Genomic DNA, 15,105 nt, shown 5'->3' on the forward strand with positions numbered 1-15,105 from the left:
CAACTTAAACATGGAAAACTAATTAGGCAATTTTCACATTAGCAGTGTAACACCAATTAGTTTTTGCTTTGGTGATGCATTGCTATACCTGTGGCATAGCTCTGTCTCAGCAGCAGAACAATACTCCATTCATAATATGACAGAACATTTGTCTTTATAACAGCGTATCCTACAACTTACTGTGATGACTATCAATGAAGATCCTTCATGGGGGTTAAGCTTTATATTCAGTGCATTAGGAACAGTTATTGCCTGCTGTTCTGGACTATGCATATGTATGTTGTATAAAACTGGTGCTGTAGTATGTACTCAGAACAGAGATTAATTGAGGGTGAATTTTCTTAAGACTGGCAATAAGCCAAGACAATTTGGGAAGAGTGCACCAGAAGTATAGTCTGTCAGGCTATTGAACTTTGGAAGCAATCTTCCTTTGGGATAATATGGGATTCCATGTGAAAGTGCACTATTGGTTGTAGGGCCTCAGCACAGAAGCCTGAGTGTTGCTGGGACTTTAGAGAAAGCAACATTATTAAAGAGGCTGGTGGTGGAGAATTAGTCAGTACCAGTTTAGATGGGTGCTATTGTTAAGAATGACTTAAGCTGTTTTAAGATATAATTGTAGAGGTAGCGATTTTGGAGAGGGAAGATTACTAGTGTTATGAGTGCTTCCTTTCTTTTGAAGATTTGGTTTTTTTTAATTGAAAAGGAGTCCATGGATGTGGTTTTTTTTTTACAAGGGTCACTGACCGGATTGGATTTGTAAACAGTTACTGGAAGGCACCTGTCTTCAAATAATTGCCCAGCAGGGGTTGTTTTTGACTTGGGGAAAGATGTTTACTAAAAAGTGACAGGTCAAGATTTATAGGGGTCAGGAGGCTTGACTCTTGTGACATTGTTGTTGGATTCACTTTGGATAGTGAGTTGGGATGTGGACAATGGTTTGAAAAGACAGTTGGAGAAAACTTGCCAAGGGAGCAAAAACCCAGCTCCGTTTGTTCCAGCTCTTTGAAAAAGCCTCCAGTTTTCCTTCTCTTAAGAAGCTGAGAAGCAAGTGTAAGAAACTACCTGAAACCTCTGTTACTGCATTTTCCCTGGAAAGCCTGACCAAACTGGTCTTCAGTGTCGCCTGACAAGAACTGTTCTAGGAAGATCCCAGTGACAGCCATCTATACATATTTGGGATGCCAAACCAAAATGGACATCTGACATCTTTCATTTTTATTTCTTCAAGAATTAGCAAGTATTTTGACCAATGTATTCTTTTTTAGTTTTGTACTGGAGCTCTAAAGAGTAAATCTCTATATTTTTGGTTAACCAGTGTGTGTGTATGTGGAGCTATATTTATATTTTTATATTTCGACCTGTGTTTATACTTAGCTACCTACTGGTTAAGACTTGTTTTATAATAAATTGATAATTTTGGTTGTTTATTAAAGAAACCTGGTTGGTGTGTTTTATTCTGGGATTAAAATAGAGTCTATGATTGACCGTATCAGTAAGTGGGAAGAAATGTAAATATATGTTGTGACTCGTGGAAAAGTGGAACTAGAATAAACAGTAGACTCCTCCCAGTCGGCCATATGGCTAGGCATAGATTTTTAGCTGATAATGGGTCTTTTAAGTTAAAGTTAATGGCTGAAATAGAAATGCCATTTTTTTCCTCACATTGCACTTCCCCAGAGGTTGCTGTGGAATTCTTGATTTTGTGTCTGTCTGATGAGGTGATGAGTGCACCTATGTAATAATGGCACCAGGTGTTTGTGGGACAGTCTTCCCCAGATCTTTGCATGGGGTTATAACAGGAAATCTGTGTGCACAGCCATGTAATCTAAATCCCTGCACTGTCCACAAGAGGAGTCCACTGTAGCCACCAGAAAAGTAGTGGAGGCAATTTGGGGGCAGGGCTATTCAAGTGCCGAGCAGGGGTAAAGCCGTGATGCCCTTTTTTCTGCATATTAGAAATAATTTTTCAGGTGCTGTTTGAATGCTAAATTCAGGAAAATTGGCCCTTAAACCCTTATTGGGTGGTTGGGTTACAAGGTGAGTTGGAAACTCAGCCATTGCTGCAGAAATCTGACCTTGGATACTTTAATCCCCGAGCCTCAGTGACATGCCAGTCCACTTCCCATCTATCCGGGACAGGAAGCTGCTGTGAGCCTCCAGAAAACCTGATGGCTCATTGCCAGCACTCGCATAAATGTGGGGAATGGGGATTCAAGAGGGGGAGAAGGGCATAGTCCAGGGTAAGACAGAGCCTAAATATTTCTGTGTGGCCCATAAGAGCACTCCTGCTCCTGCTTCTCCTAGCAACACAAAGCGAAGTTTATTTTTTCGGTAGGTTTCTACTCTCTTCAACCTGGTGGGATAGTCGCAGCGAATTCCCCACTCTATCCTAAAATTGTGTTATCATTATTAAAAAGGGCCTTGGGATGCCCTGCGGTTGTGAAAGGAGTAGCAGATAAAATACAGAAGTCAATGGAAATAGAAATGAGGAGAGATGTAAAACCGGCTGCTGACTCGCTATCGCCTGTTCTACACTGGCACAAAGTCAAGAGCTTTTTTTTTTATTCATTCATGGGATGCGGGTGTCACTGGCTAGGCCAGCATTTATTGCCTATCCCTAATTGCCCTTAAGAAGGTGGTGGTGAGCTCCCTTCTTGAACCGCTGCAGTCCATGTGAGGTAGGTGCATCTGCAGTGCTGTTAGGAAGGGAGTTCCAGGATTTTGACCCAGTGACAGTGAAGAAACGGCGATTATAGTTCCAAATCAGGATGGTGTGTGACTTGGAGGGGAACTTGCAGGTGGTGGTGTTCCCATGTATTTTCTGCCCTTGTCCTTCTAGTTGGTAGAGGTCGCAAGTTTGGAAGGTGCTGTCTAAGGAGCCTTGGTGCATTGCTGCAATGCATCTTGTAGATGGTACACACTGCTGCCACTGTGCGTCGGTGGTGGAGGGAGTGAATGTTTGTGGATGGGGTGCCAATCAAGTGGGCTGCTTTGTCCTGGATGGAGTTGAAAGTCAAGAGCTACCCGCTTGTGTGTTTAAAACCTAGGAATGAAATATTACCTGAAGATAGAAAATATTGAACTAATTTATTTAAATTCAGAGAAGGATTGATTTTGATGTTCCTACGTATGTAACTAGATATTTTGTTTCTCTTACAGCGGTACCCCAAGACTGGTCAGACCATGCTCTTTGGTGGAAACAGAAAAAGTGCTGGCTTCTGAAAACGCATTGGACTCTGGACAAATATGGAATCCAAGCTGATGCAAAATTGTTGTATACGCCACAACATAAGTCATTAAAATTACAGCTGCCTAATATGAAGACAGTAAGATTAAAAGTTAGTTTTTCTTCTGTGGTCTTCAGGGCAGTCGTTGATATCTGCAAGACTCTGAGTAAGTTTTTTTTAATATTATATCCTAAATTCCATAAACAAATATTGGGCTAGAAATTACTGGAGCAGGGCATCTCGCAATAAGCATTTTTAAATTGAATTTTTAATTTTACTCTTCAGATTGTACTTTATATTTTTTTGCGCTGTAAAGTAATGCTGGTAATGGGGCAACGGGGGCTTCATGAATGTGAGGCCCAATGGTTTGTCTCCTTAACAAAAGAAATTTAAAGATAGACAAGTAAACGGAGCGAATGACAAAGAAGGAAATAAGGTGAATTAAAGTCAAGTTAGATACAGAAAGAGAAATAAAGAGGCAAAAGATTGGATTAAGAAAGAGAGCAAAAAAAAAAGACAAAGGAAAATAACAAGAAAAAAGTTTTTTTTTTTACAAATTTAGTAACAATTTACTCCCTATGGGATGAGACTCTACACTTTCAGTTGTTCCTTTCTGGCCCTCCAAGGTTGAATGACATGTCAGAACCAGAAATCGTATCACTAGCAGGGTCACCATGAAATATCCGCCCGAAATATTTGCGGAGAGATTCATTTGTATGTACGGGACGAATCCAGTAATTTCTTGATATCAGTGGGCAGATTGAAGCGAATTCCCGTTTTTGCGAGGCTAAGGGCGGAGTGCTGCAAATCAGTCAAAAAAATCGCGCCGCATCTCTTCCTCACCACAAATTGTTGGAGTTTTTTTATGCACCGATAATGTTGGTGCTCTGAACGCAGCCTCATAGCTCCAGGGACCCAGGTTCGATTCTGGGTACTGCCTGTGCGGAGTTTGCAAGTTCTCCCTGTGTCTGCGTGGGTTTCCTCCGGGTGCTCCGGTTTCTTCCCACATGCCAAAGACTTGCAGGTTGATAGGTTAATTGGCCATTATAAATTGCCCCTAGTATAGGTAGGTGGTAGGGAAATATATAGGGACAGGTGGGGATGTGGTAGGAATATGGGATTAGTGTAGGATTAGTATAAATGGGTGGTTGATGGTCGGCACAGACTCGGGCCGAAGGGCCTGTTTCAGTGCTGTATCTCTAAACTAAACTCAATTAATGAACAAATAGCAATCACCAGTTCTATAAGTTTTGATTGTCTTCCCCCTCCATTTAAATGCTTTACTCTCCATAGTCAGCAGAATATCAGTTCCAAAAAGCGCACATTTACGAGCAACCTGCAAGTGTAAATTCCCCACAAGTGATTTCTTCTAAAGAAAATGTGTTCAAAGCTTGAAGGAAGACAGCTTGGTGAATACAGCGTGCCCTTTGTTCCTAATGGCTTATGCTTCATGTTCCGTAAAGGATTATCTTCTGCAGCCAGGTCATATTTTCGGCAGTAAAAACAATCGGATCTTTCTTGTGAAACCCTCAACAGTACTTCAGAAATTCTGATGATTATCTAGTGGTGCCATTTCCTATGTTCAAGTCCAGAAATGCACTGAAGTAATTGAGTGACCATTTAAAATGGGTATGGCATTTGAAGGTTCTGTCAGCTGCAACTTAAGTTGCTGAATCTGAGTTTTAAAGATGGGTGTCCTGCTGGTTATGCCTCTCTGCTTGTTTTGGAGGATGTAAAGGAGAAACAGCAGAGGTCCAGGTGTAGGTCATTCAGCCCCTTGAGCCTGTTCCACCATTCAGTCAGATCATGGCTGGTCATTACATCAACTCCAGTTACCTGGCCTTTGCACCATATCCCTTAATAGACTGCGTAACAAAAATTTATCAACCTCAGTCTTGAAAATGATCAACTCACCAAGAACCACAGCCTTTAGGTGTAGAGCCCCGCTATATATTTTGAGTTTGGAAAACCCTGAAGTGTGAATTTCCCGAACCTCCTGCAGATGGTGGCAACCCCGCGTCCTGTCTCCGTTCAACCCGGAAGTGAGCAGGTTCAAGGCGGGATGTGTCTTGAGATAATCTCCCGCAAACATCCCCTCCAACCTCTGAGCTACTATCCAGCCTATAGTTTCCCCCCTTTGTATTCCAGCTCCCTTGAGATGATTTATTTTTGTGCCTATACCATTGTTTTCGTGATTTGTGTACATGGACACCTTTTTTTCTCTTCCACAGTTCACACCATCTAGAAAAAGTTCCAATTTGTCATTTTTGAATGTGGATAATGAACTCCACCTGCCACAGTTTTGCCCAGTTACTTAATCTGTCTATGTCCTTTTGCAACCTCCTGCTCCCATTTACACAGCTTTACATGCCTCCTAACTTTGTGACATCTGCATACTTGGATGTGCCACTCTCTTTCCAATATCCAGGTCATTAATAGATAGAATGAAAAGCTGAGTCCCCAGTACAGATCCCTGGAGCACACCACTTGTCATATCCCTCCAATCAAAGGTTATTTCTAATTCTGTGGTCTTTTATGTTTGCTAATCTGTTGTCTGGAAACATATCAAATGCTTTCTGGAAGTCCACATAGACAGCGTTCATAGAGATTCCCTATCAACCATGCTCGTGACTTGCTCAGCCAAATTCAAATGAATTAGTCAGACTCTCTTTGATTAAGTGCTCAGCCACTCTGTCCCTGATAATAGATTCTAGTAACTCTCCCATAATTGATTTTAATCCGTCAGGTCTGTAGTTTTCTTCTCCTTCTATCTTCTTAAATAATGGAGTGACATTGCAATTTTCCATTTAGAGAGTTTTGGAAAATTGTGACTAATGCATCTGAAATTTCCTCACTGATTTCTTTTAATTCCCTGGGATGGGAACCATCGGGTCTTGGCGATTTGACTATCCTAAGTCTCATTATTTTCTTCATTTATCTGTTTTTACTTGTAAATGCACGAAGTTTCTCCCCCTGATTTTTAGATTCTCTTATACCAGTTCTCTTCCTCTACTGCGCAAACACAGACAAAGCTGTTTTGGAAAGAATCTAGTAGCATATGTGTTCCAAACCATGGTCACCTTAATAGCCACTGGCAGGAGGATTTGAGGAAGCATGAAAGGGAAGTACATTTACACTTGATACAGTCTGGCTGCACCCACCTTTCCCCAGCCACCCTTAATTACAGGTGCAATTGTCTAGACTTGGCTGAGGAAGTCTGCCTTCATCAATCACTTCACTCAAGAGGCAGACACAGAAATATGTTGTCTCAACTTAAATCTTCAGATAGGTTCCAGGACAGACTCTGCCAATGACTATGGAGGTGACTTTGATTTTGAAGACCTATACTGCTGGATCCTTTTAAGCAATAGCTGGTATATACAAAATTTCACAACCAACTAACACAACCATTGATAAAGCATATGACATACCACGTTTTCCAGAGCTAAGTACCTTCTCGCATTCCTTTATGCAATGCAGAAAGCAGTATGAGAAACCATTGCACTTTTGCCATGTAGCAGGTTTCCCCATGTGCAGGGCATTATTGATGGCATGTGTGTGAATGTACAGGCCCTACCCCAATCTCGCAGCCTTCATGGCCAAGCCCCCCTCTCCTCCAGCCCTACAAACCCCTTCCCCGAACTGTGGTCCTCTGACTCTAGCCTCTTGCTTCCTTTCCACACCCCCCCCCACTTCCACCCACCTCCCAAGCCATCGGCCTACCATTGATGGCTGTGCCTTCTGTCGCTTAGGTCCTGTGCTTTGGTATTCACTCTCTAAACCTATTCACCCCTTCACTTACTCTATTTCTTCAAGACCCCTCTTACAATCCACTTCTTTGACCAAACCTTAGGTCACCCCTCCTAATATCTTGGTTCAGCGTCTCTTTTTTTTGTTTATGCCTCTGTGAAGGGCTTTAGGATGTTTTCCCACATTAAAGATGGTACATAAATTCAAGTTGTTGTTGAAAAGTGTTAAACTCCATTAATGTACATCTGGCCTGTGTCCATAAGTACAAATTATGGACATGAATGCCTATTACCCTGGTAGCAGTCATGATGCATTGGTTTTGTGGCAATCAATGTTGCTACCATTATTTGAAGGGACAAAAGTTTTATTTCGGATTTCCAGCATTGCAGTACTTTACTTTTCTATTTGGTAAGATATTGTGGTGCCGACATTCATGGCTAGGGGGGCAACAACCTGGAATAATTGCCAAGAGGTTCCTGCCCAGGCTGTCGCAATGATAAAGTTAGTAGGGACAGGGAGAGTTCCCATAATTTGTGTCTCATTGGTAGGTGGCCACAAAACTTGGGGCATATTTGGGCTTAGAGTTAGCCTCATGTTCCAGACGAGGCAGCTATGGGAGGTGCCCTACCCCCAAACTGGAACATTTAGGTGCCCATAGTAGTCGCGTTTGTAAGGGGGCCACACTTAATCATTTTTTAAACTTACAGAGCTTTCTTCGGAGGTACAGACCAAAATTCCAGCCTGAATCCCTCAAGGAGATCCTACTTCTGCCGGTATTTGTCCTGGCATGCCTTCGACTCTCCAGGCAGTCCTACACTGGGTTCTTCTGAGAGCTAGATACAGGAACTCCCAATGTTGAGAGCCAGCCCCCCATTTTCCCTGGCCCATCCTCCTTTACACCGAAGGCCATGTTTGTGTTGGGTGAAGGCACCACCCATAACAGACTGTCCCAAAATTCCCAGGCATAAAGCCAGGACTTGAATTTTCCTGTTCTCTGCCTCATATCCGTCCCTCCTGCATACACAGCTGGAGTGAGTCAGAATGACCATGGATTTTCAGTCCGTGTGTTACTGCATATGTCCTATGTTTCAATGAATGCATGAGTATGTTGAGGGAGAATGAATAATCATTAAATATACCAAAATAGGAGCTGTATCTCAAAGTGCCTAGAAATTCCAAGTTCTGGTTTTCAATGCAAATCTTACAGATCACTTCTTAATCACAACTAGGAAAGATGTTCTTTTATTAAATGCAACAACAAAAAATGAACCACCAAAGATTGTGGTCATAAGGATGCAAACTGCTAATGAGACGCATTGTTCTCTTGTAAGATCAATTTGGATCAGAATGTTGGAATGGTCTGAAGGAACTTGAAGCTAAATGTTCAAAATTCTTTTCCTTTGCTTTTGAATTTTAAAGATCCAGTGGGAAAAGTAAATAACCTTCCATGTTATAGGCGATGGGTCTCAATTCTGTAGTCATTAACTGAGGGGGAAAAATTATCGATATTTGGATCCCCAGACAAGAGGGCCTTTTAGTAGACTGAGAATGATGTGGCGCAGAACTTTATTGATTGATAAAAATAATTATAGTGATACAGCTGAAATGTCAGAAGACAAGTAATAACTTGTACCTGAAGCCAGATTGCTTTGTTCAAAGAAAAGAACAGTATTGTGTACTTTGACTGCCCTTACAATTATGGTTTAGGCAGTTTGCAACCATGTAGATCATCGTTCCTTAATAAATAATATTTTAAATAATGCCAATCAAAGAAGCCAGGGTAGAAATGGATGGTATTACTTTTGTTATTGCCATCTGTGGTCGGGGAAGGATTAAAATTAAGATAACAAAAGAGAAGCGCTGAAATTCATACTGAATTTATTTTATTCATTATCCTGTTTAATGTATTTTAGTTTCTGAACTACTTTCTCCCCATGCTATGTGCAATAGCTAAAGGGGCATAGCAAATATAACCGATTGTTATTGTTAAGCTGAATTCTGAGGAGCATGTAGGAGTATTTGTCTAGGTTGGTTCCTTTGTTGATTGTCCCTTCATCCATATCGGGAAGCACCTAGCTTTCATTTGACATGTCCCCTGATCACATGTCTGAGATAGAAGACTCTCCGCGCGGGGAACGAGCAAACATAAACCCTACATTCAACTGTACATATACTGAACTCTTTTTATTGGCTTGCAAGTTGTAATCTGAGAACTGATTAACAGCATGTAAACTAGTGGATTTTATTGTACTGCTGTTTTGTAAGTTCTCCTTCAGTCCAAATGTTACTTCCTTATCACGTGCTTCATGTATAATAACTAGTAGTTTTATAATTTTTTCTACCAGTTTTGAATCTACTTAAAACTGCAATCACATTCCTGTATACAGTCCTCGGACGAGAAAAGGCAAGTAATGACCGGTACCCAAAATCAGACAGCTTTGTTGACAGAAAAGAACAGTATAGTATTCTAAGTTGCATCCTTCAATTGTCCAGTCAAATATGATTTAAACCATTTGCAACAAAGTCTATCATTTCATCTGGTATTTACAGAAAGTTATTAAGAGTACTTCAAAAGAATTACTTAAATTATGAGCCATTGTGAATATATCGGACTCATTTATGCTTTTTTAAAATCTATCCTGGCTTGGCGCCAAATTCTAGTGAGATGTCTGGACCTAACATGGTTGACTACCACCGGCGAGCAAACTGCCGTTTCCCCCCCCAACTATGCCGCAGAATCCAAAAACGATGCTAGCAATTAATTATAATTCATTCTGGGGCCTGCCTGTATCTCCAATCATTTTTTGGATCTATGCTTGGGGTTTGTGTGAGTGTGCTCATTTTGGTTTTTTAATTCTTTGTGTGAGTGAATTCACTGCTCTGTGATGGTGTGTACCTACACAATTAGAACAGGGAATACAAAAATGTTGGTGCTGGGGTAAGAGGAGATTTGACTGTAAGGGTGAACTTTTTATTGAAGGGGAGGTTTAATGAAAGGATTTTTTTATTGAGAGAGGGACAAAGTAGTGAATTGGTCAGATGGAAGAAGGGTCCCTAGTGAGTGGTTAATAGAGTGGTTAATAAAGTGCTTGCATCTCAGGAGAAGGTGTCTTGAATCAGAGCCAGATGGATGTTCCTTGCATTTCCCTAAGGCTCTTTATGGTTCCTTTGGCTTTGATAGTTGGTCCTCCTCTCTCCATTCCTTCATGGAATTTCTTCTGGCTTTTCCAGCTAGACACCTCTCTCACTGACCAAATTATGGAGGCAACATCAGACAGTGATGCTACAGGAGGCCTTGGCTGGAGAATAGAGCAATGTACTCCAGGATGGTCAAGGGATTGGAAATGCTGCTTTAAGATTCTGATTATGTGCTCAGCAATGGTCCTAGTTGTGGAATGAGCCTCATTGTTGCAATGTTCAGCTGCATATTAGTATTCCACAATGGGCTTCTCCTGATCCCTCTAGAGCCAGCCCTTCATAGTAGGAAGATCCTGAAAGGTACTGAGAAGTGTGGAATGCTGAATGATAAAGAAATTGTGTATAAATCTGAGATGTCTCTCATTGATTCAATCGTTTTGACTATGAACTATCTGAACATTGATGGAATATAATCCCCTGTGATTCATGCGCTAAACACATCTTCCGGGAGGAATTCTAAGGGCCACAGCGTTCCATTCACTGTTTCCTGCACTTTGAGGAAACTTGCCTTGCAAAAACCTTCCAAGAGCTCTGTTAAGGGCACGAAGTGAAGCTGATGTTCTGCTTCGTCATCTTAAAAAAAAAAAAAAATGGCATTTGTAACTGGGTATACACCAATTAACAGCATTCTGGCTAATACCACTCAGATTGTCTGCTGCACCCTGAAAAGAGTCAGCTGCAGAGAAAATGAGGGCACCTGTGTCCTTGGCTTCCACAGATAGAGTTAACTTATCCAGGAACATAGCTAAAGGTCTTCACGTAGCTGGTCACACAGTTCCCGTATGATATTTTGGGGGAATCTGAGGCATTGCTCCTGAAAATTTTCTCTGACACCTCTATAGTCATCCAGAGCTTTGGATGAAATGGAGCCCTCTTTCTGTGGGTGCCTTCTTTCCCTGTCATCTCTCTCAGTCTCTGCCTTTTCTTCCTAAGTGTGTTAAATAAGGGAAATCCAAATGGTGCACCATTTTTTCTTTCTATTGTGGTTTTCCAGAATTAAACATTGTCCTTCACTACCAGGGGCACTGCTACAGTTTCTACAGACCGTCTCTGATCCAACAAAACGAAGTGGAAACTGGTTTGCCAGAGTTTCAACACTTTATAATAAAGTCTAGTCCTTTAATGCAACGAGCAACTAAATGCCAGCACAGGAAACAGTAGTGCCAGATTTTTATGGGGGCAATCTGATCTGATTATCTAATGCTGTTGGAAGAAATCTGTCTATGAAGGCTTTGAAATTCACTTACATGTAATTTACATTGTTGCACTCTCTTCAGGCCAAGTGCAGATACCAGTAAAGCCATAGAGGGAGTTCATGTTCCATTCAGGAACAAAGGAATAGCATCCATTTTTACAATGCATTGCACCCTTTCTTTGGACACCTCTGGGGTGCAGGTCAGAAGAAAGGTGTCCCTCTGATTTTTGGTCCGTCACCAACTTATGGTAGATTTTCCTCATTGCTTAGAGTTTGAGTTCTGCTTTGAGTCCTCTCTCATGAATATGAGATACAAGTCAGGCAGATTGAAGAACTTTGCATACGAAGTGTGATACAGAGCTGCACAATAGTGAAACATATTTTCCTTGCTGCTGTAAATATTGAAGGGGGGAAATTTGGGAGTGTCCATTTTTGTGTCTCCCCGCTCCATGCAGGATAATTAAGGTCTGAAGAGCCCTGGATATTGGGCCTCAAGCCTCATTAGACTGAAGATTATGCTGCAGGAGGAAGCCATGCAGGGAAGTGCTACTAGTTGGGCCCACTGTTACCCATTGTGCGGATTTAGAAAGCAGCCTAGTACCTGAAAAGTGGGCACTACCCGTCCCAGTTGGGTTATGTGTCTTATTTCACTAATGCTGCTATAATGGGCTTTGAGTACATTTCCTGTGATGTTCTGGTGGTGATTTATTTATCTTTCTTATGGTGGAATTCACAACACACAACTTCAAATTCAATCACTCTCTCCTACTAACCTTGCATTCATTCTATATGGCTGTCTCAACATATTATTGTAAAGTACAATATCGCTGTGCTCTGCAGCCAACATATCCCAACAAGAACAATAGTATGTATCGATTTATCGTGAGATACAACAGCCTATCAATTAGCAGCAAGAACAGTAGCATGTATCGACCTATTACAGAACACAATTAGCCAACTAATAGCAGCAAGTACAAGTAATGGCATATCAACAGTAAGGCCCCGTCCACATTTTTATTCTCCACGACATATAAACCTATTGTTTCCACCTGTACCAATTATTACTCCAGAAGATAGGCAGAGTATGCTGCTCAAAATGTCAAGGCCTGCTAGTTCTTCTAACAACTACTATTTTCAAGGAAACAACTGCTCTTTTCAGAGCAAATTCGCATAGTGTAAAACCATAAAATCGTCGTACTCAACATTACCACTCTCCCCATGAAAACCTTCAAATAACATTTAATACAATATTGCTGCTGGTTTAATATTCTGTTTTTGTTTAAGGGGATATTATCAATGATGCATACACTCTCTACATAGTTTATAGTATATAGTATTTACAACACAGAAACAGTTCCATGCCAGTGCTTATGCTCTACAGAAGCCCTTCCTCTATGTCTAACTCCATCAACATATACTTCTATTCCTTTCTCCCTCATGTGTTTATATGGCTTTCCCATCTACTAGGTATTTTCAAAAATATTGCCATGGAGGAGGAGATTTACATGTTTAATAATTCAAACTGAATATTCCCTTTTGACATAAATTACCAACGCTATATTCAAATGCACATCTGCCCATTGATCAAGAACGTTGCTACTGGTGTGGTGCGAGAGTTAATCGTGACCCCAGAGGCAGCTTGCTAGCCCAGGAAGAATAAAGATCAGCTGGCTCAGACGCTAACTAAAGCAGTGAGCAGAATACAGGAAGGAAAGGGGACATAACTGGAAGGGGATCTGACAGCTGCCTGTGAATTTAAGGTGGAGTCAGGAGGAGCAGCACTGCCAAGTGCTTGAGAATACTGATCCCAGCATGCTGATAGATTTTTGGAAAGGGCCTCAAACAGGCAGTAGGCTCTTGTTTACACACACCTGCAAAACAGGTGTGAGACCAACAAATTTCTAGGCCATTGTGTTTAAATTTTGGATACGTGTATTACGTTGATGTTTTATAGGAGCTAGTTTTAATTGTACACACTAAATTTAATTTATGTTTTCAAATTTTTTAGATATTCGTCGACCAGAGGAACTTTCCCTGTTAAGACCACGAGATAACACCTTAAAAAAGAAGGGAAAAGAAAAGAACAATAAGCATCCAGTTAATGAAGATATTTTAGACTTGGACCAGGTTCCAGTATCTCCAGGATCCGTAGGTAATATTTTTGTAAGGGAACCTAACCAACTAAAATGTAGTAAATAATTGGTTTGTTTTCACAAGATGTGTATACACGGGACTGATTTCTTCAGTAGTGCAATTGTGCTAACACACCACCTATGTTTCTTTTTATCTTCTGTCCACAATACACCTCTCAAAATGTGCCTTGAATTGTTGTTGTTCTGTCTGTTGCATGACCTGCTTCCAATCAAACTGCATTCTAAAAGCTGAATTAAAAACATGTAAAATGTTGCCAATTAATTTTTTAATTGTGCAGTATGCTTTATTTGATAATGACACCAGTAAAATCATCAATAACTTGCCAAGTAAATCAAAGGCTTTACTTCTAATTATTTTAAAGAAAAACAGCACTTCTGCGCAATAGGATCAAGATATAATCACATGATCTATCTGTAATCTGATGCCACCCTTCAGCCAACACGTGGTGTAACGATTGACACTGTCTCATTTTGTCTTTTCATTCTAGCTTATTAAGAGAGTTGGGATCAGCTGGTTTAGGGTGTGAGTGAACAAGTTTAACTCTTTTTGGAAAAAAACTGAGAAATAAATATATTTTTATATGGTCAGTTTTCTCATTTTCTGTCACTTTTTGAAGTCTTTGTGGACTAGACATTCCCACTCAGATTAAGGATTGGAGACATTTCTGACAATGCCAGTCTGGAAGGAGGCAACCTGTATGACTGAGTCTCCAATTTCCTTCTTCCTGTGGGAGGTGTGTTTTCTCTGTAAGATGCCTTTTCTCTGGCCCAGATTTTGCAGTGGTAATGATGTCGAAACTATCAGCATCTGCCATCATTACTCCACTGAAATGGACAGCAACATCTGGAGTCCACACATGTGCAGAGTGACCCAGAAATCCAGATATTGGTGTCGGTGATTCTATGCTTCTCCAGATCACGCACTGTTTAGCTCCCCCCCACACCCCCCCCCCAACCCCGAGCACAGTTCCTAAGGAATTAGTGAATTGACAAAAACCTCCACTTTTACGCTGTTAGTTTCACTGTAAAGACCCTTAAAAGTTGCACCCTATTGAGTGAGATGTAACTGGGTTCCTAACGGCAAACTGTTCATAATTACTGCTGAACAGCCTCACTAGCCCTGAAAACTTAATTTTATATTTGTCGAATGTCAAATTTTTCCTATATAATAACAGAAATCCCACATACTTTTAATTTTTTTAAAGTTTGATATTTTACCTTTTGTCTTAATCCATCATTTATTTTGCTCTGAAAATTTAAATTAAAAGTGATAATCAGTGCTTTTAACTTCCTGGTTAGCTGTCCATGAGAGTACTTCAATGGGAGTGGCTGCTTACCCTGCTTGCTGACATCACTGCTGCTGGAAGCCTGGAGATCCCCTTGACAGCGCTAGATTTAAACTGCCATCGAGAAAGGGGCAATCTACATCACAGAGATCGCCAGATCTTTGTGGGCTGCTTTCTTCGAGTGTTATTGCATTGTTCCAGCCATTATGTATGTCTGGGCAAGGCATAAACACATGCCCTAGCACATTCACAGGCTTTTAGATTGGTAGGTAGCTACGACCCCCGCCTCTATT

The 15,105-nt window shown here is 41.0% G+C and overlaps 1 protein-coding gene across 2 annotated transcripts in view; it reads left to right on the forward strand.

Moving 5' to 3' along the window:
- fermt1 (FERM domain containing kindlin 1) overlaps window positions 1-15,105 on the forward strand; it is an 86,058-nt gene that overhangs the window by 22,267 nt on the left and 48,686 nt on the right. For both annotated transcript variants that reach the window (XM_068045736.1, XM_068045734.1), the window contains exons 3-4: window positions 3,163-3,396; window positions 13,382-13,525. In XM_068045736.1, the coding sequence (XP_067901837.1) occupies window positions 3,163-3,396; window positions 13,382-13,525 (378 nt within the window). The remainder of the gene's footprint in view (window positions 1-3,162; window positions 3,397-13,381; window positions 13,526-15,105) is intronic.

The sequence above is a fragment of the Heterodontus francisci genome, chromosome 13 (genome assembly GCF_036365525.1).
Source record: "Heterodontus francisci isolate sHetFra1 chromosome 13, sHetFra1.hap1, whole genome shotgun sequence".
NCBI lineage: Eukaryota > Metazoa > Chordata > Chondrichthyes > Heterodontiformes > Heterodontidae > Heterodontus > Heterodontus francisci.